Genomic DNA, 20,274 nt, shown 5'->3' on the forward strand with positions numbered 1-20,274 from the left:
TGTTGAAATAATACGCAATCTTGGAAATTTACTCAGCATCTAAGAGTCCTTAGTGTTAGTGTTACGTAGAACAGACTTAATAGTTTGGTGAAAATTATAGACCTGTAGAGATTAATAGTTAGAATCTCCAAACCAGTGGGTCTTGAAACTGGCTCCTGCTGCCACTCATGGCACCTGCTTCTGCTTGCCAATGAGGAGAGAATTCTCGGCATCTCTGCTGAAAAGAAACCTTATTTTTAGCATATTGGAGACTCCATGTTCAGTGTACATGCATGTGATGTGTGCATGCATGTTCACACGTATCCGATCACACACCACACAAAGTGTAGAGAAATGCAACTAGAATATCCTCAAGAGAAGAGATGGTAACCTCCAATTTATAAACCCCCCTCAACTGAGATATTTAAGGCCTAAGAAAGATACGTGACTTTCCTAAAGTCATAGTTAAACCACAGAACAAAAGCTAGAACCCAAGTACCCCCAATTCTTATTCCAGTACTTCCACATATATACACTCATTTGAATAGGATTGGGGTTTTATTCCTCATACAGTTCAGTGCGTCCAGTGTACATAAAGTACTGCCCCTTCTGAACCAGAGTAGCCTTGAGAGTTTTCACAACGGCTACAAACCTTTGTTTAGTTCTGTACAAAAAAATGCAAGAGAGAGATCATTTCATGACTAACACAATTTGCTTTTTAAAGCAGCCTATTGCAAACCTCAATAACCAATGCGCGTGTTCTATTGATTATTTAACCTCTAAGAACAGATATTTTGAAAAATAAGTTCAAAACTCTTTTTATTTTGCCACTTTTTGCAGCACTTACCTACAGCCTTATACATCTGCTCTTACTGAAACAGATTGCTTCCAGAGCATTGAAAAAAGAAATAGTCATTTTCTTGGCTCAATATTCCTAATCAGCTTTCAGACCAATTTTTTTGCAGTTAAGTGTATTTTACATGCACACTGTTTCTATTTCAGATCTCAGCAGATTTAATCTCAAACTGCAAGCTTACTTTATGTTTAAGTAGGTCTGTTCAACCCTGGGTTGCTGAAATGATTTTTTACTGGAAGAGGTTAAAAATATACTCTATTGACAACCAAGATAAAGAATAGATTTTATATCATTTTTTAAATCAATGACAAACATTCCTCAAACAACAAAAAATAAACTATTGGCCAGTCCTAGGTTGTGTTGCAGGATAAGTTGAAGGAACAGAAGACCAAAACTGGTAAAATATCTTCAGTCCCAGAAGACAGTTAGGAGAAATAACCAAGAAATAAGAGTATTTTGTCACTATTAAGTGTTGGCTCTTTAAAGATTTTAGCTATTAAAGCAAATGTGTATAAAGAAACTGGGATTCTATTTACTGTGAATTAGAAATGTCCAACTCAGCCACTTTTTCCTCTTTTTTTATTTGCAGCCATTTGTTATCTATGACATGAATTCCTTAATGATGGGAGAAGATAAAATTAAGTTCAAACACATCACCCCTTTGCAGGAGCAAAGCAAAGAGGTGGCCATCCGCATATTTCAGGGGTGTCAGTTTCGCTCAGTGGAAGCTGTGCAAGAGATCACAGAATATGCCAAAAGTATTCCTGGTTTTGTAAACCTTGACTTGAATGACCAAGTAACTCTCCTAAAATATGGCGTCCATGAGATCATTTACACAATGCTGGCTTCCTTGATGAATAAAGATGGGGTTCTCATATCAGAGGGCCAAGGATTCATGACAAGGGAATTTCTGAAGAGCTTGAGAAAGCCCTTTGGTGACTTTATGGAGCCCAAGTTTGAGTTTGCTGTGAAGTTCAATGCACTGGAATTAGATGACAGCGACTTGGCAATATTTATAGCTGTCATTATTCTCAGCGGAGGTAAGATTCATCTTTGGTTTTCTGTGAAAGAGGGTGGGATGGTGGTGGAATGGCTGAAAGGTTTTTTTACTTTCCTAGTGTTAGTCAATGTTTCTTTTCTCTCTTTACTCACTGTACTTTCCATACAGAAAATGCCAATGGCATAATGCCTCAAAAGTGTCACCACGCATGTAAAATACCAAGAAAAAATATAATAGATTTGCTGGTTGAAGGCTGTGGCTAATCCAGGCCCTTTTTTTTAACCCTCATAACATTTTTGCCAGGCAAATTCAAACATGGAAGATAAATTCCCTTTTCTCCTTTTTTTCTCCGTATTTTCTTTTTCCTTGTCTTCTTCCTCTCCTTTCCAGAAGGCTAATCTAATACCCATTTAAGTAAAAGCACGTATAGCTTTGCTTAAGATGATGCTCACTTGCCATATAGAAAGCATTACTAACTGTTTTTAGTCAAATCATGCTCCTGCCCCACCATCAGTAAGATATTTCTTTGCTTTACCAATATCAGGAAGCAAGGCATATATATACCATGGACTGACCTCTACCTACTCTCTCATGTGTATTCCTCTGATTGCTTCCCTTAAAGTACCTTTGTGAGGTGGTTGGCTGCGATTAAGAATACGATCTGAACCAAATAACACAGAGCAGAGAAATAAATTGAGTTACTTAGCAATTCATTGTATTTTTGGCCTTGCAAGTGCATGATCTAACTAACCACTCCAAAAGCCAAGTTTTATACTAAATGCTACTTTCATTGGCCTCTCACATGTTTCCAACTTGAATAGAAGAAAGTTTTACTGTCATCTTGCTCTATAAAAACTGTTTTCAATGACAAGTTTTCATTACTAAAATAGAGTTCAGGTGAGCTTTTCCTGTGTACATACAGAATATCTTCTGTTTGTGAAAAATATGTGGTGGGGGGGCTATAAATACAGTATAAGCTGTTGGTAAATGTGCAGCGTATTATAAAGAACACAGTCCACTCTATTGTCCTTTGTTGTCCAATTACTTGAGAGCAGAATGCTTCTGAAATCAGGTGTATAGTGTAACAATAATAATAATAATAGCAAATACCTATTAAGTATTTACTGTGTTCTAAGCACTTCATACACATTCATTTAATTCTTATAACCCAGTGAGGCCAGTGCCCTTTTGCAAAGGAAACCAAAATACTGAAAGATTCCATCTCTTGCCCAGGGTCACAAAGCTAGCAAAAGGTGGAGCCAGGATTATAAACACAGGCAGTCTGGCTCGAGTCTGTACTGACACTGCCCTTTACCAGGGTACAAACAGATAACAATATGGCACATGTTAACTTTGGGGCTTTAAGTCCAGTGTCAAGTTGTAACTCATTTAAAAATTACATTTTTGGTGTTATGTTTAGTGTAACAAGAATATATTGTCCAACATGTTTTAATATCTTGACTGAATCTACTTCTTAAACAAATTAACCCTTGGTCCTATTGGAGCTATGATTAATTCAGCAAACAAAAATGAGACTCCGGATTATTTGAGGTTCACTGAGAAGAAAAGATTAAATTTTGAAAAACCATATTAGGGGACAAGTTAATATTGTTTAACTAGCTAATGCTTTAAGGCATATTGCATTTTTTGTGAAAATGGAAATAAAATTATTAACATTTGATATATTTCTAAGATTTTTCCTAAGCATACTATATATACCATGTATGTATTCCTTTCTTTGCTTAATATTTTCCCATGTCATTACATAGTCTTTGTTAGTAGTTTTTATTTATTTTTAAAAGTAAAAGTAATACTTGCTCATTAGATAATGCAAAGAATACAGAAAGGTGGAAGTGGAAAGTAAAGGTCTCTTTCCTCAGATAAAACTGGATTAACAAAGTATTTTTTCCTACCCAAAATTGTCTATGTGTATATTAGCCTATATATATATATATGCTACTATTTTAAATTATTAATTATTATTCTTTTAAAGAATGGAGTAAGCGGGGATGAGGTTAAAGTGCAATATCAGCAACCAGTACTACTTTCTGCTCCCCAACTTTGTGCTCCTTTTCAATTGGCCCTATGGAAAGGTTATTAAAACAGTTGGTAAGCACTTTGGAAGATCACAGAGGATATTTGAAAATGGAGTAGTTTGCTCTCACATGTGGAAGTGCAGTGGAAGGCATTCAGTTTTCTGGCCTCACCATCTCTCTGAGTCGTTTTGGCAACTGTGGAAGGCTGCAAAAAAGTATTGGAGGCTGAATGTCCAAGATCAAGGCACCAACGTGGTTGTGTCTTAGGGCGAGCCTTCTTTCTGTTTCACAGCCAGTGCCTTCTCACTGAGTCTTCACATGGTGGAAGGCCTATGCTACCATTTTTAATGACTCCAAAATATTTCATTTTATAAAGAACCATAACAAACTAAATTATTTCCCTATTTGTGTTTAGGTTGCTTATAATTTATTATAAAGGCCTATGGAAAAAATATAGAAAATTACTGAAAATATGTTCCAAATTTTGCTCTAGTGAACATTCTTGTGTGTAAATTTCTGTTATGTTTCAGATTATTTCCTTATTTCAAATGGCCAGAAATGGAATTGCTGGGTAAAGGGCTATGAACATTTTTAAGTCTTTTGGTACATCATTGCCAGGTTGTTTTCCATAAAATTCCCACTTTATATTCCCACCACAGATACTGAGGGAGGCATTTGTAATAAGCCATTCAAAGATGACTTGTTTCTAACAAGGAAAGATCTAGATAAGAAACAATCGTGATAACTCTGGGCTTTTTGAGCCCTAGCAATGTTGTTTTATGGGCAACCAGTGTGGTTGTCCATAAAACAACATTGAGACACGAGACAACAGTGTGGTTTCATCTAGAAAAATGCCATTATTGCCCCTATTCACAAGGTAGATTATTTCATCAGTGATTTGTTAGGCCTTTAAGTTTTTCATTAGTAGCCAAAAAAATAGTTCTGTGAATAGTTTGTTTCAGTGTTTCAATAGATATATTTCAGACAGGCTTTAACTTTGAAAATTCAAAATGGTGCCATTTAAATGTAGATGCTGTATAATTGTGTTCCTTTAGCCTTTCACCATCTCACAGTGACCAATATGCAGATCTCTCTGAATCCTCACAACAGTGAATTAAATCTGAAGGTAGCAGCCAATCACAGATTATTAAAATCTTACATCTGTGGTTATAATGAGAAAATAATTTTAGACTTATTTGAAAAAAAAGGATTTCCCACTTATTAGCATATCACAAAAGTCAAACCCTTTCCTGATCAAAGTTTTCCCTTGTAGATGAAGTCTACTTACAGTAAGTCAGTGGATAAAAATGAATAAATTGGACCCCATGTTTATTTAATACACAGGAATTTTATTCTGTTCTTTAGTCAGAGAAGCTGATTGGGCACAGGTCAGAGAAAGAACTGCTCAAGTCCTTCTAATTCCAAATGTGGAATTCCAGGAAGATCATAATCCCAGTCCCCTGTAGGTGGTAAGATCAGTATCCCAGTTAGTGGATTATTAGAGTGCGTCATATAATTTCTCAGTTAGTTTTCATTGTTTTCCTATTGGATTTTCCAGAAAATGAAAACATTCACATAAGTAAGAGGTTTTGGTCCAATCAACAGATTTCTAATCCTACCTGATCTCAACAAGAGTGATTATTTTCTCCTCTGCAGTTTATTCTGATGTCTATAAATAGTTTTAGTGATTTTGAGGTGTGGGGAGCACTTTTGACAGGGACCCATTGACTTCATTCTGGGCTAGCTTTAGAATCACAGAACACTGCATTCTGGTGAAGTCACTATAACCCTAGACTGAAGGAAGAATGGGGAGATGGGCATGATGCAAGAATACGGCGGTAAGGAATGGGGGAGATTAAAGGGAGGCCCCAGAGGACATAAAGGGGATTTTTTGGATGAAAGTACCTGATTTGACCCAACAAGTATTTGCTGAGGAAACTAGAGTTGCTACAGTAAGATCACTGTCACTCAGCTTCAACCTTGGAAACTGCTGATAACATTAGATGTGGTACTCAGATTGGCCTGGTGCTTAGCATCTCTACTATTTACTCAACTTTCAAACCATGGTTATGAGGAAGATGACCCAGTTCTTGTCAAGTTTCTCTCCTCTCTCTCTCTTTCTCCTCTGAGCCTGAGGCAAGAATGAGACTAAAAAGAACAGCAACACTCTAGAAACAAAGGAAAGCATTGTATACATTTGAGTGGTATTTCATATGCACTCTCTCATTAGATCCTGACAATTCTGATTTTTATTCTCATTTCATAGAAAGAAAAGTGAGGGTCATAGACTTAAGCAGTTTGCCTAAGATCTAACAATTAGTGAGCAGTGCCACTAGGACTGAAACCCAGGTGTTCTGTCACCTCCATGTGCCCCGTCTGCCACAAACCCTGCCCTCCACTGCCTGGCTAGTGGATTGTGGCTAACCCCCATATTTGGGTTGGGGGCCACAACCTGTGCTCCCTTCATGATACTCTCTAAGCTATAGATGTACCCATAATCCATACCTTATTCCTTGGTATCTGTGATGAGTAGTAGTTTCCCTTGCTGCCTGTATTCTCACTGACTGGATGGGTAGCGTCAAGAGTAATAAAACTGCCTCCAGCAAGGGCATGTTTACAGCTGGCGCCACAGCATCATGCCAGCCACACATGTAAACTCCCAAAACCTACCCAGCAACCAAAGCCAAGTGGAAAGCTCAATAAAGCTGACAAGCCCCAGGACACTCCATTGGACACTTTGCCCCTTTGAGCATTTGCTGTTTGGTGAAGAAAAAGTATAGGAGGGTTCCAGCTGGAACTCTACAACAGGAAAAAGCTCTTTTTGTTAATTCAAAACAGTTTGGAGTTCATTACAGTTCTTCCCAAACTTCCAAGATATGGGGGAGGAAATTCACTGGATTTTACAATCTATTTTTCTAGGCAGGTTGCCATCACCATCCTAATGACAGAGAGGCTATAAATATTGATACAATGGCCATAGATGGCAAGTCATCCAGCCTCCTCCTCTACTCTCCTGAGTCTGGCTTGGCTGTCCAAACCACCTATATAGCAGCTTCTTTTTCCAGCAATCCTAGCCATGTTCTTTCTCTGTGAAGCAATTTTGGACAGCTGTTCTTGGAGTGATCATGTGTGTTTCTGCTGTCGAGTGGGCAGGGAGAAGAGGGTACAAGAAAGGGGAATTGTTCTCATAGTTAGACATTTTCAGATCAAGGGAAAATTGATAGCCTGTGAAATTTTGGATAGCTGCTAATTCCATATGTCAGTAACCTGGGTTCTGGTTTTCACCTTTGGTCATGACTACACAGTATATGTAAGTATAGATACAGATTTAGACTTAGGTATAGACTTTTAAATTTGTTGGAATGCGAATAGAATCAAAGCACAGCCCCTGACCCAGAATAAGTACTTAATAAATGCTTGTTGAATTAATAATAATAATCAAATTTAATAATAACTACCACTTATTGACAACTTTACCGTGGGCCAGAATTTATGCTAAGCACTTTACATACATCCGTAATCTTTACTTAATCTTTCCTGCAGCTCTAAAAAGTCTATTATCCCCCTTTTAACAGGTGGAGAAAGTAGAAGTTTAAAGGAATTAAGTAACTTGCCCAAGGTCACAAGCTACTAAATGGTGAGACCAAGGTTCAGATCCAGGCCTCCCTGAACTTAAAACTGATGCCTTTGCCCTGGCTGGTGGCTCAGGTGGTTGGTGCATCGCTCTGTACACCAAAAGGCTGCAGGTTCAACTCCTGATCAGGGCACATGACTAGGTTGTGGTTTTGAGCCCCAGATGGGTTATGTGTGGGGGGCAGCTGATTGATGTTTTTCTCTCACATCAATGTTTTTCTCTCTCTTCCTTCCTCTCTCTCTAAAATCATATCCTCGGGTGAGGATTTAAAAAGAAACTGATGCCTTTAACTACTACTGCCTTTTGTGTGGTTCAGTGGGGAAGCATCCCAGTTAATTATCTTGGTCTTAGAGTTCTTTGGTAGTTATCAAAAACTATCTATTTTCATATTGCCTCCAATATTTTAATCAAGAATTTCCAGATTATAGTCTAGATATTGCTTACTAATATGCAAAGCCCGTCTTGAGACACAATTTTAACCTATCTAACAAAATTACACCCTAGGCTCTGGGTAGGAATGCGGCCCAGTGATAACACTCAAGGCTGGTGTTAAATTTGTTCAGGTTGCGTGGCCCCTGGAAATAATATCTCTATTTGCAGAGCACCCCCACAAAAATTGACGATAAGCTTTAAATAACTGAGTAAACACATACACACTTAATCAGGTACCATCTTACACCAGCTTCTAATAGTGATAAGTGATTGCAGAAAAACTTATGAGAGAAATTTAAAATTGTTAAAGTACCACCTGGTAACTTAATTCCTTCCTGCCTATTAGAAACAATGAAAATGACACTGGTTCAGTTGTAGGAGCAGAATACCTCATTCCAGCCCACAGAACACTAATGTTCCACAGGCACCAAGTTTGAGGAACTCTGGATTTAAGAGTATTCCATCACTCTGCCCCATTCCCAGCTGCCTTTCAAAATCTTGAGGATATTTTCAGCTCATGTGTAATCTTGAACTATTCTACTGCAGAACTATTTCTACAAGTTGGAATAGATATACAGCACAGAGTTTACATGCCTGAGTGGGCCTACACTTTTCTTGAGGAAACCCCAGTTTAGGGGGTCTCTGATTCTGCATGGTCCAGTGGCCCCCACATCTTCTTTCTGTGTTACTATCATCCTTATTAGTTAACTGGGAGGAGACAAAACCCAAAGTAGTCTAAGATTTAGGTATTAAACATACTATGAATAATAGTGGGTCAACTTTCTTTTATTCTCCTGTTCCAGTTAAATATTCAGCTCCCTTATCCATATAGCTTTTTTGGACAAGACTCAGGCTAGTATCTAATTGGTGAGAGTTATTTTTATGAATCTTTTCATGATATCGAGAATAAAAAAGAACATTTGATTTCTTATATGACTAAGCCGTAAGCAGGATAGTCAAAGAGCGTTATTACAAATCCCCCATCTAGGCCATGACTATGTCAGAGAGTAATAGCATTCACTTATTAATTGAAAAACAGTTAGTGGACACCTTGTGTCTGTAAATTTTATGCTGCTCTTCCCTTCTCCCCTTCTCCCCCTCCCACCACGCTGTCGTGACCAGGGGGGAAACCCTGCCCAATAGCCAGTGTGGCTTTGAATAGTGACTCAGTTTGAGTTATCTAGAAATGCCCCATTAGTTCACTCTTTTCATAACAGCATGGACTTGGCTTAGACAGAAGTGAAATGTATTTATAAGTTCTCTACTGGCACTCAAATTCTGAAAACCAGAGAGCTGGGGGTTGGGCTGGGGGATATGGAGAAGATGGAATATACTAGAAACATCTGTGAAACTTAAAAATATACGCACAAATACACTCAGTCTCTTGCTGTTTGTAGAATGAAGAAATATCTTTATCTGTGATTGCTTCAGAAATAAAATTCCCTCCTCACCATGGGCCTGGTAAGCTGGGATCATTTTAGTGAGTGAGCAAAGGATTGTATTTGACCCCAGAGACAGACATGGGACTGAAAGCCAAACTGCTGAGTCATTCCTGTCACCACACCGGCAGTCTTGGAAGAGGTTCAGTCAGTCAGTCAGTGGGCCGCTTTTTGGAGTACTTTATCATTTTGGGTTCTCACAATGTGTGTTTAAACTCTGGGTGACCCCAGGCAGCCTTCCAGACTGGCACAGTTCACCAAGACATTCAGACAGATCATCTGCAAGTGAGAAAGATTGAAACCACGGACTCGTTCTAGCCACTCATAACAGAAAGGCCAACACAGGTAGTGAAGGAGTCACGTCCTCCTAGGGGAAGCACCTTTCAAGGGTCTTGCCAGCTCACAAATAATTACACCAGAAGAAAGGCAGAATGGTGCGTTGGAATCACATGGACAGCCCTGAGCCCAGAAACTCCCTACTCCACTACTAACTGAATGTGTGAGTTCAAGCAATTATTTACCTCTCTGCACCTCAATTTACTTATCAGTGTCCTAAGTAAATGAAATAACATTATGTGAAGTCTTTGGCACAATGCCTGGGATGTGTTAAGCACACAGCAAATGCTAATTTTCCCTTCTATGATATAATTGAAAGTAGTATCTCCATTCAATTCTGCCAAATTGCTAATTTCCACCAATAGTCATTCTTAAAATTCTTATTACAATATAAATACCCCTAGGGAGAGATCAACTAATCCTTTTATTAGCTATCACTTTAAGGAGATTACTTGTGGATTGAGAACAAAACCCCAAGGGAAAGAGATATGGAGAAAGGGAGAAGGGCCTGAAAACCTGAGAGAACACCAACCCCCTGGCCCTGAAGCAGATAGGGAATAGGAGTGGGGTGGGTTTCCACACTCCGAGAACCCCGATTAAGTTTGGGGGGACATTATGTTTGGAGGGGTTATATTTAGAGGTTACAGACCATGCCTATGTTTTGAGGTTCTTCTCAAGGACATTGGAAAGAACACATGGGGATGGTGCAGAGACTGGGTCCCCCTTTTTTATTTTTGGTTTGCTGTTGGCATTTGTAGAGGTTGCGGAAGCCAGGAAGAGTAGTCGGCCTGGGAGCACGAGTGTGTCCAGTTCAATGAGAAAGAAGAAATCATTCCCTTTGTCTCTGCCCCGGCCTTTCCTCTGCCTCCCACCCATCCAGTCCTGGTTAAACCCAGTATTGGATATAGAAGGAGCATGAATATATCTACATTCCTCCATTGACCTCCAGTGATAGAACAAGGGAACCCTACTCCCACAAGTAAAAGGAGATAGGAAAGACAGGAGGTCCCAAGGGCAGGATTGAAATCTCAAGCCCCTTTCCCATTCTGAAAGACCTGGAAATAAAGCAGAGCTCAAGCTTACTTTACTATGGATACCATGAAGCAAAGAAACACGCTTTGAATACAGCATACAGGAAAATGCCACCCACCTGGTAATTAGATGTCTTTGTGTTGTGTTGTAGTTTGAGAGGGGGCTTTTTTTGGAGGCGGTAGTTGAGCGTTTAAGATGAAGGGACTTGGTGTGGAATTGGCATCTTAGTGGGCAGGTGAAAGAAAGTATTGCCCGGGCTTGGTTTCATGGTGGTGGTTACCTGCCTCCACCATCCTAACCAAATCATATGTGGTATTGTTGTGAAGAGTGGTTCTCATCTGGACACGGAGAAGGCATTTGTTAAATTATTGTTTAAACAGGGAAATGTTGGAACGTTAACCCACCTCAGAGTGAAGGACTCTACCAGGACTATGTGCGTTGAAGGTGGAATATGCTCATTACAGATGTTCTTTATCTGTTTGGTAAAGCATTTAAAGTATTTACAAGATCTCTAAGTTTTGTTGTTCCCTTTCCCTGATAGCAGCAGTCAACTACATTTCTTCTAAAACCATTTATTCATTGCTCAGCCTTCTGATTTAGTCTGGTCCTGCTAGGATTTCTGATACCAGGTCCCCAGCAAGCTCCAGTCCATGGAGTGGAAAGGGGAAAACATATGAGGGGCTGGAGGGAGTGGCTAAGGAGAAGGGAGCAATTAATAGACAAAGAATAGGAGAGATAATAAGAGGACCCAGGAAAATCCAGAGAAATGAGAGGAAAAAAAGGTAGGAAAGGAAAAGAGGTGAGTTATACTATTATAAATAGATAGAGCTAACTTACTATGTGTCAGACACTGAGAACACTTTTATTCTATGAACTCACTTAGTCATCCCAACACTATAAGTTTGATTACTGTTATGTCCCCATTTTTTAAATGAGGAAACTGAGGTACAGAGAGGTTAAGGAACTTGGCCAAGATTACCTAGCAGATAAGTTTTAAGCTTGGGATTCCAACTGCTTTTCATTAAAGCAGTAGACTTGTTCTTGGCTGCACATTAGAGTCGCCTGGGAGCTTTTAGAAATATCGACGGTCCTACCAGAGGCCAAGTCAGAATTACTAAAGACGGAACCCAGGTATTAATTAGTTGGTGTGTTTTTAATCTCCCCAGATGATTTCAGTGTGTGGCCAAAGTTGAAAATCACTGTCCCTCCATCAAGCTCCAATTCATATTTAACTATGAAAAGAACATATGTGAAACTTTCTTACATTATTTTTTTCTGAAAGGTGGGATGGTGGGAGGTAATTGCCATAGGCTATACCATAGTTTCCCAAAGATAAACTTGACTGAATTCACAGTTTTGCCTAATGCTCACCATGATTCTGATTGTTAGATCAGAAAAGTACTAAAGAATCTCTAACACCATCTTTTTACGGAGGAAGTGAGTTTGGGCACCAGGACTTCTTTGTTTTGTTGTTGTGCTTAAACTATCTTTCTTACATGCATTAAGCTACAAGAATGGGAACCTGCCCAAACCCCCAAACGTGTGTCTGCATCGGGGACTACTTTCTTGCTCTCCTGAATTTATGCTCTTACCCATGACAGCTCCAAAACCTTCCATTTCCCAAGTGTGTTGATGCCACACCACCCCTGCTTACACTCCTGACCCATGGAAATTGCCTTTATTTGAACAAACACAGAGAATAGTAATATCTTACAAAGTTCCTTTACCTAACACATTCTCACCATGACCTCACTAAAGAAATACCATTGTTGTCTTAAAAAATTTAGCCAAAATTTGGGAAAATTAGACTTGTCCAAAATCACAAGGAAACTAAGCGGAAGAGAGACAGGACTCAAATCAAGTCTTCGGTTTCCAAATCCACTGTTTTTTTAACACATCTGTGAACTTAGGAAGCAATGGAATAAAGGAAACTGAAGAGGAAATACAAGGGTGAGATACCAAGTACAAAGTTTCCTAAGTAGCCTTCCCGCCCCTTCAGTTCTCACCTACACCTGAACTATATATAGTCTTTCACTGTCTGTGGATAAATTTACAGCTGCCCAGCTGTCAGACTTCTTATTTCTAAATGCTGTGGGCACAGTCCTTTTCAGATTATTAATATCAATCAGAAAGCCAGAGGGGATAGATTGGGAATGCCAGGACAGCAGCTCCTTGAGCAGAGACAAAACCATTCAAATTGGTTTTTCTGCCTCTCCTTCAGGAGACTGCACTGTGGTCATCTGGTCCCCCAACTAAGACACCTCTGAGTGTGGAGAGAATTTGAATCGGCTTCAGATAAGCACTGCACTTAATGGAACCAGATCTAGATAAGATGCAAGTTTTGTAGATTTGCCCATAATCAACAGTGCTCTCTAATCAATTCCAGCACTGAGTGAATGGAGACCGGAAAGGTTTCTTTCCCAATTCTCTGCAGCCTGGGGAGTAAGGAACCAGTAATTGACTCCAGCTTCCTCAAGTGTTATGTCTTGGAGTAAATCAACACACACTTTCCCCAACAGGCCTTCTAGGCAACCTAGGCCAGTAAAAGGTCCCTTGACCCTGATTCCATTCTAGAACTTAATTCTAACCCTCAGCAAGGTGCAGGGGGAGGGTCTCAGACTGGCCTCCTAAGAAGAGTATCTTTTTTTTTCTTTGTAAGAGAAAGTTTATTTAGAAAGTCACAGAGGTAGAAGTGAGCTGTAGAAGGAGTGGGCTGAGAAACAAGTTACAGAGACAAAAGAAGGGGTCCTTGGAGGTTAGGAGAGAGAAGGGTAAAGATCATGTGCCTGGTGAGGAAAAGGAAAGGGGTGGGAAAGATGCCAGCATGTGTATTAGCAAGCAATGGGCTGGTGGGAAGTAGAGAGGAAAGGGGAAGACCCAGGACTGCTCCGGGTGTTAAGACGGATTTTTATGGCACCTACGAGATGCCTTCGTTAGTTCAGTACAGGTGTGAGTGGGAGTAGGAGAGTGGAAGGGGGGAGAGATAGGAGAGGGGACCAGAGAAGAAGGCCTAATAGCTGACTGGAGGGTGGAGGGTGGGGGAGCAGTCCTGACAAATCCCTTTTGTCCTTTGACCCTAGGGATTGCTTAAGACCAAAGGAAGCTTTTTTTACTTTTTAAATAAGCCGAGTGTTCTAAATTTAATGTGTAAACTTTGTCAGTACACTTTTTAAATTAGACTGAGTTTGTTTCCCCAGTTTAACTATGTAAACTTTGTAAAGGGTATTACAAGTAAGAGTTAAAGCTTAGAACTTTTGAATTGAGGGTCTTAGAGATCATTTATCTAGTTTAATTCTTTTCATTTACAGAAAAGAAAATTGAGGCACAGTGAACTTAATTCGTTTGCCCAAGGTCACAGAGCTGGTTAGTGAAGACCTAGGAGTAGAACAGACTACTTTTTCCACTCTACTGCACTCCGCCTTGCCTTGACTGAGGCTCTGTGAGGACAGTGGGATAGATCTGTAAATGATCTAACTTGTCACTGGAGAAAATATAAATCAGTGGCCACAAAATTTCAGCCAAATTTCATCCATCACATCATTAAAAAAATTACTTGCCAAAGAGGTTATTGAAAATCCAAACCAGACCCTTCTCCTCCCCTGGAGGGGCCAGTTCCATGTTATTGCACAAAAGTCAAATGTCTCCAGCACACCTGATCAGCTGCACTTCAGGGTTTCGCCGTTTGAACTGCCATGATAAATGAAACATTCTAGGTTAATATAAGCTCTTCAGCAGAAGTTTTGACTCCGTCGGTGCTGCTCAGAAGGAAGGAGAAAAGGCTGTAAGAGGCCGGTACCCCCGTGTGCGTCTACCTAGGGCTGTGCAGTCCCAGCCCCTGTAGGAGCCACATTTAACACCTGTCTGGACACAAAGTGCTGCCACTTCCCATGCACATACGTTTGCACTGCCGCAGGCCTTTGAAATCTGGAACATTTGTTCAGGGAGAGGATCAGCCATCATTAAACCAAACGCACAGATCCAGGACCTGATTTCCCTTGAAGTGTCAGAGGTTTTCACTATTGCATAGCAACTGTGAGAAAGGCACCCCCCTCCAGGGCCATGATTCTCTAGGCCAGGACTAAATCATTTTGTTTGATTCTCTGAATTTGAGATTTTTGCTAATGATTCCAAAATTAAATGCTGAAATTTAAAGAAAAAAGTATATATATTCCAGCCAATAGGACATGTTAGAGAAGTTAGGGGGAAGAAAATCAACCCAAAGGCAACTTTCTCTAATTCAGAAAGGAACTTAATTTCAGAGAATGTGTGCAGTTCCAAAAATCCCACCCTGAGACCATTCTAATATTGCTCTCTTGTGCCTCACTTCAATGGATAAAGGTTGCTGTAGTTTATTAGATACAGAAAAACACTGTTTAAAGGAAATTTCTTCATTGTATAGTGATCCTGCCTTTAGACTTGTTCATCAACCACAAGAATTATACTTTTCAATCCAGGACTCTTAGCTAGAACAACTTTCTATAACTCATTAACTCAGCCAATGGAGTGCTTTCTCTGTTTCCACTTGATCAGAGAGGATCAGGACATAGTTTCTGCCCTCTGATACCACACAGCTTTAGTAGGGGACATAAACAAGAAAATCAGTACTTACAATACAAGGAAATAAGAGTTGAATACTGCAGAGCGTTTGGAATCAGGCAGACTTGGGTTCAAATTTCAGCTCTGCCATTTACTAGCAAGTGGCAGGTCTTGAGCAAGATTTAACTCTTTTCTCTAAATCTTTGTTTTCCCCTCCATAAAGCACTGACCTCAAGATTAAATGATACATTGTGTATAAGGCACTTAGTACACTCTTTGGAAAATAAATGTAATCAATAATCTACTGTAATCTACTAGCACAATAGTGATTGAAGTATTCATAGGGTGTTACAAGATCCACAGAAAGGGGATTGGAAGAATAAGTGAGAGAAAGGGATGTTGTCAAGGAAGGCTGCCAGGACATAATGACATGAGCTATATTTTGAAGAATAGGTTGAAATGGATAAGATGGATGAAGGGAAGGTAAGACTATTTTAGATAAGAGGAACAGAATTTGCCTAAGCACAGTCGTGAGAGAACACAGGAATTGGGGGACTTGGTATGGAAATGGCTTAATATGGTTGGAGCAAACAGATAATTACAGAAACTGAGGCTAGAGGATGAAGGATATTAAAAGGTAAATAAAAACTCTTACACAGTGTTCTAATTTACAGTCAAGGGAAGAAGTGTTAAAATTAGAAAAAGAGGGTGAAGAGCCTTCAAGAGCTAAAATTTGGAATCAGTACCAGGTATCGAGTGAGTGTCCTAAATGTTAAACATAAACCCAGCACCCCACTGGTGAGCTTCATGGGAAAACTTTATATTCTAACTACAATGCAACAAACTTAGACATTAGAAAATAAAACTTAGAAATTAGAAGACAAAAACAAACACCCAAACTTTCCACTTGGAAATTTAAAATAATGATTCTATATAACTCATGTCAAAAATGAAATCAAAATTGTGAAGCAGACAATTTGGAAAAGAACGATGAGAGTACCATTTAAGAAAGCCTGTGGAGTGAGACCAGAGTGACACTGAGAGGAAATTTTAGATCTTTAAATGCATTTGTCAAAAAACAAGAAATACTAAAACTAAATGAATTAAGCATTTAATTCAAGAAACTAGACTTCTGTATCCAGAAGTGATTGTGGGCTGCCTGTGCCCTAGTCATTAATAGCACAGAGAGAGAAAGCATTTTCCCCATGTTTGAAGGATCCAGCTGTCCCTTCCAAAATTCTGGAGTCGTCACACGCTAGCAAAAAAAAAAGGGGGGGGAGGGAAGAGAAGAAGAAAAGAAAGAAAGAAACTAGAAAAAAGAGAAATACAATAAACCTCAAAAATGTAACAGAATGAATTATTTGAAAATGAAAACAAAATACCATTTTAAAAAACAAAGTTCGTCAGCCCTGGCTGGTGTGGCTCAGTTGGTTAGAGTGTCATCCTGTAACCAAAGGTTCATCGGTTTGATTCCGAGTCAGGGCACATACAGTATCTGCTCTGGTGCACATGAGAGGCAATCAATTGATACTTCTCCCTCACATTGATGTTTCTCTATTTCCCTTCCTGTATCTCTAAAAGCAATAAAAATTATGTGTTCAGGTGAGGATTCTTTTTTAAATTTTTTAAAAACAGTTGATTAATAAAACCAAAAGCTGTATTTTTAAAAAAGATAACAAAAGACAAGCTTTTGGCAAATTGGATTTTTAAACAAGAAAATACACAAAAAGCATTCAGTTAAATAAAAATAATAAGAGATTTCAGATTTCAAGAGAATATCATGTACAACTTTACTCTGTTATAAATTACTAAAATTCTACTTATAAGTAGTACAAAGCCTGAAGAGACTAAAATATATATGAAGAAAAATTGAAGGTACTCAAAAATTTACCACCAGGCTCAGACAGTTCTGCCAACAAATTCCAAGAAACCTTCAAGGAACAGATCTTACTGCATAGCAACAGAGAAAAAAAGCTTATCAACTAAGTCTATGAGACCAGTTAACATTTATTACCACAACACACAAAGAATGGCACAAAAAAGAAGACTCTGGACCAATCTAACCTACAAACTTTAAATTTAAAATATATTATTAGTAAATGAGTATAACAATATAAGGAAATCCATTAATATGTTTCACCATACTTGATTATTATGATCATTTCTTTAGAATGAAAACATTAAAAAGCATCTAATGAAATCCAACAACATTCCTGACTAAAATTAATGTAAAACTCTTGGAAAGCCAGGGGTAAAATGTTATAATCTATAGTAAATATCATTCTTGTGGTGAACCATTAGAAGCATTCTCTTCAAGGTTAGGAATAAAACAAGAATGCCTCCTACCACTACTGTTACTTAATAGCATATTCAAGGTATCAGCCAATGCACTATGGCAAGAAAAAGAAATGAGAATTGTAAACACTAGAAAAGAAGGAATGCATAAAACTACCATTATTTACAGATCTCATTTTTGTCTATCCAAAAGAGAAAAAAATACAGGATAAAAACTATTTGAATTGACAAGAGTTCAGAAAATTGAAACAGATTTAATATACTAAATTTAATAATTTTCTAAATAGCATGTATTTATTAGAAAATAAAACAAAAAGAAGCATAGAATATTATAAAATAGAGAACGAAAGTAAAGATATATTTAAGGATACATTTAACAAGATCTACATGAAGAAAAACATAACAAATGTAAAAGTAATTTAAGCTCACCTTTTAAAAATTCATAGAAGAAAAGTATAAAGAAGAAAGTGAAAATTACCTCAGAAGAAACTTTTGTTAAAATCTGGGATGGTCTGTCCTTCCAAACTGTACCTGTATTTAAAAACTATGTCTGGTCTCTTTGAAAATATATATGCAATATTAAGCAAAAGAGAAAACAAAGCTTGTTTTAGAAGCATATTTAAAGCTGTGGTGAAAAAGAATGTAGAAGTTACAAAATATAGACCCATCAGGAAGGAGCAAAAGTTGCAAATGAGATTCCTGAGTGAATAGAAAGAAGCAAAAGAGTCCTCACTCTGGAGAGGAGGTTTCCTTGCAACCATGTTATGTCTACTGATTACACAGATAGCGGCCCGGCCAGGGAAAGAATGCCCCCGGAAAGGGCTCTGATAGTCTTGGTTTCATTCCATCTTTCTGTATGCAGCTCTTGCCCACTGTCTACTTAGCCTCTCTTCCCACTTTATTTTAGAACAAAAGCAAAACAAACCAATGAAAAGATGGGTGAGTATTTAGCTAAATATGTCTCAGATGTGGGGCCAGAGAATTTTGTAACTGAACCTCTTGTTGTTCTGCTCCCCCAGATCGTCCAGGTTTGCTGAATGTGAAGCCCATTGAGGACATACAAGACAACTTGCTGCAAGCCTTGGAGCTCCAGCTCAAGCTGAACCATCCTGAGTCCTCTCAGCTCTTTGCCAAGCTGCTCCAGAAAATGACAGACCTCAGACAAATTGTAACAGAACATGTGCAGCTATTGCAAGTAATAAAGAAAACAGAGACAGACATGAGTCTTCACCCACTCCTACAGGAAATATACAAGGACTTGTATTAGCAGAGAAGTCCTAATTCACTGACAATGTTTCCCTTCTTCCAATTGCACTATTATTTTAAGGGAAGATCTGACATCTAAAAAATTTACTGTGAAAAAGCATTTTAAAAAGAAAAGATTTTAGAATAATAGATCTATTTTATGCATATTGTTTATAAAGATACATTTACAATTTACTTTTAATATTAAAAATTACCACATTAAGAAATTGGTGGATGTGTTTGAAGACAGAGTCTGATGTGTTCCCCACCTCCCTACAATCCTGGCTTTTTCCTTTCATTTTCTTCTCAATCTTATAACCTCTTTCTTCCTTTCCTCCCTCGTTCCCTCCCTCTTTTCCTTTCTTCTTTCCTTTATTTTTCTTTCTTCTTTCTTATGCATTTTTTAAATGTGAATGGAATTTCCAATCAGCTTTCACTCTCAGTAAATTAATTTTTTACTCAAATTACAACTTTTTCGAACTCTCCCTCTGTTTTAACAGTCACACCTAAGAAGGGAAGGGGAACTTCAGGGCCAAAAAACTGCCCAGAGCATGTGTTTCTTAACCTGGATGTGTTAATTTGGAGCATATCCTTAGGCCTGTCAAGAATCCAGTCTTCTTCCACAATCCCAACCAAGATTTTCACTCACCAAGAGCAGCCTACTAACAGGATACCAAAGCATACATAAATACCTATTGGCAAGTTATGAACTATTAGAAACTGTGAGTAACACAGAAGGGTTTAAAATTTGGCACCTACCAAAAAGAACTTACAATTGAGTTCGGGAGAAAAGATTGATCTTTCATAAAAACAGATTATAATGCACAATCATCTGCCAAATGAATGGTTCAAACTCTAAGAACTGTAAGAGTTCAAAGGAAGTGAAGAGTAATGAAGATTGGAATAGTCAAGAGTGACTCTAAATTCATTGAAGAGGGCCTCAAAAGACGTGTTGTATTTGGGATAGATAGAGATCGGGAGAGAAAGCATTCTAAGAAAGCAAACCAGCAGGGACGAGATGAAGAAGAAACCAAACCAAAATAAAACATGAATAAGGGAGAAGAACCATGCTGTGGTTCTAATGAACATAGAATTATTCCTATACTCCTTGGGACCACCTTGCCCAGAGATCTCTTTCTTTTCTAGTCTCAAAGGTTAGTTACCCATATTGTTTAGGTAATGCATATCTCCCCAGCAAGTAGGTTATATGTTCCCTAAAAGCAGGGACCTTCTTGGCACAATTAGTAAGATTCTTTGACTGAAGCCACCACATTCACTAGCATTGCCTACCCATGTACTCATACTACCCTGAGGCCTCTGCCAGGATGATTACTCCACTGACCTAAATTATTCCCCACTGGTTCTTCCTTGGTTTATCTTTCCTTATGTATTAACTCAGGAGAATGTAACTTCATTTGAGGCTCTCGAGCAAAAATATCAGGAAATACCTTTGC

The 20,274-nt window shown here is 38.6% G+C and overlaps 1 protein-coding gene and 1 non-coding gene across 7 annotated transcripts in view; both read left to right on the forward strand.

Moving 5' to 3' along the window:
* The window catches only part of PPARG (peroxisome proliferator activated receptor gamma), a 145,858-nt gene extending 126,759 nt beyond the window's left edge, over positions 1 to 19,099 (forward strand). For 3 of the 6 annotated variants that reach the window (XM_037050824.1, XM_037050816.1, XM_037050830.1), the window contains exons 7-8: positions 1,425 to 1,875; positions 18,595 to 19,088. In XM_037050824.1, coding sequence (XP_036906719.1) covers positions 1,425 to 1,875; positions 18,595 to 18,842 — 699 coding nt within the window. In that variant the 3' untranslated portion in view covers positions 18,843 to 19,088. Of the gene's footprint in view, positions 1 to 1,424; positions 1,876 to 18,594 lie in introns of all 6 variants that reach the window. The other 3 variants (XM_037050841.1, XM_037050806.1, XM_037050850.1) reach the window with 3 other exon arrangements.
* On the forward strand, positions 16,411 to 16,533 carry LOC118991011 (small nucleolar RNA SNORA71). Its single transcript, XR_005067332.1, has one exon. It is a non-coding gene; the product is annotated as a small nucleolar RNA SNORA71 (small nucleolar RNA).
* Positions 19,100 to 20,274: the final 1,175 nt, after the last annotated feature.

This window comes from Sturnira hondurensis, unplaced genomic scaffold, assembly GCF_014824575.4.
Source record: "Sturnira hondurensis isolate 20B ecotype Veracruz unplaced genomic scaffold, ASM1482457v3 Scaffold0000867, whole genome shotgun sequence".
Taxonomy (NCBI): Eukaryota; Metazoa; Chordata; class Mammalia; order Chiroptera; family Phyllostomidae; genus Sturnira; species Sturnira hondurensis.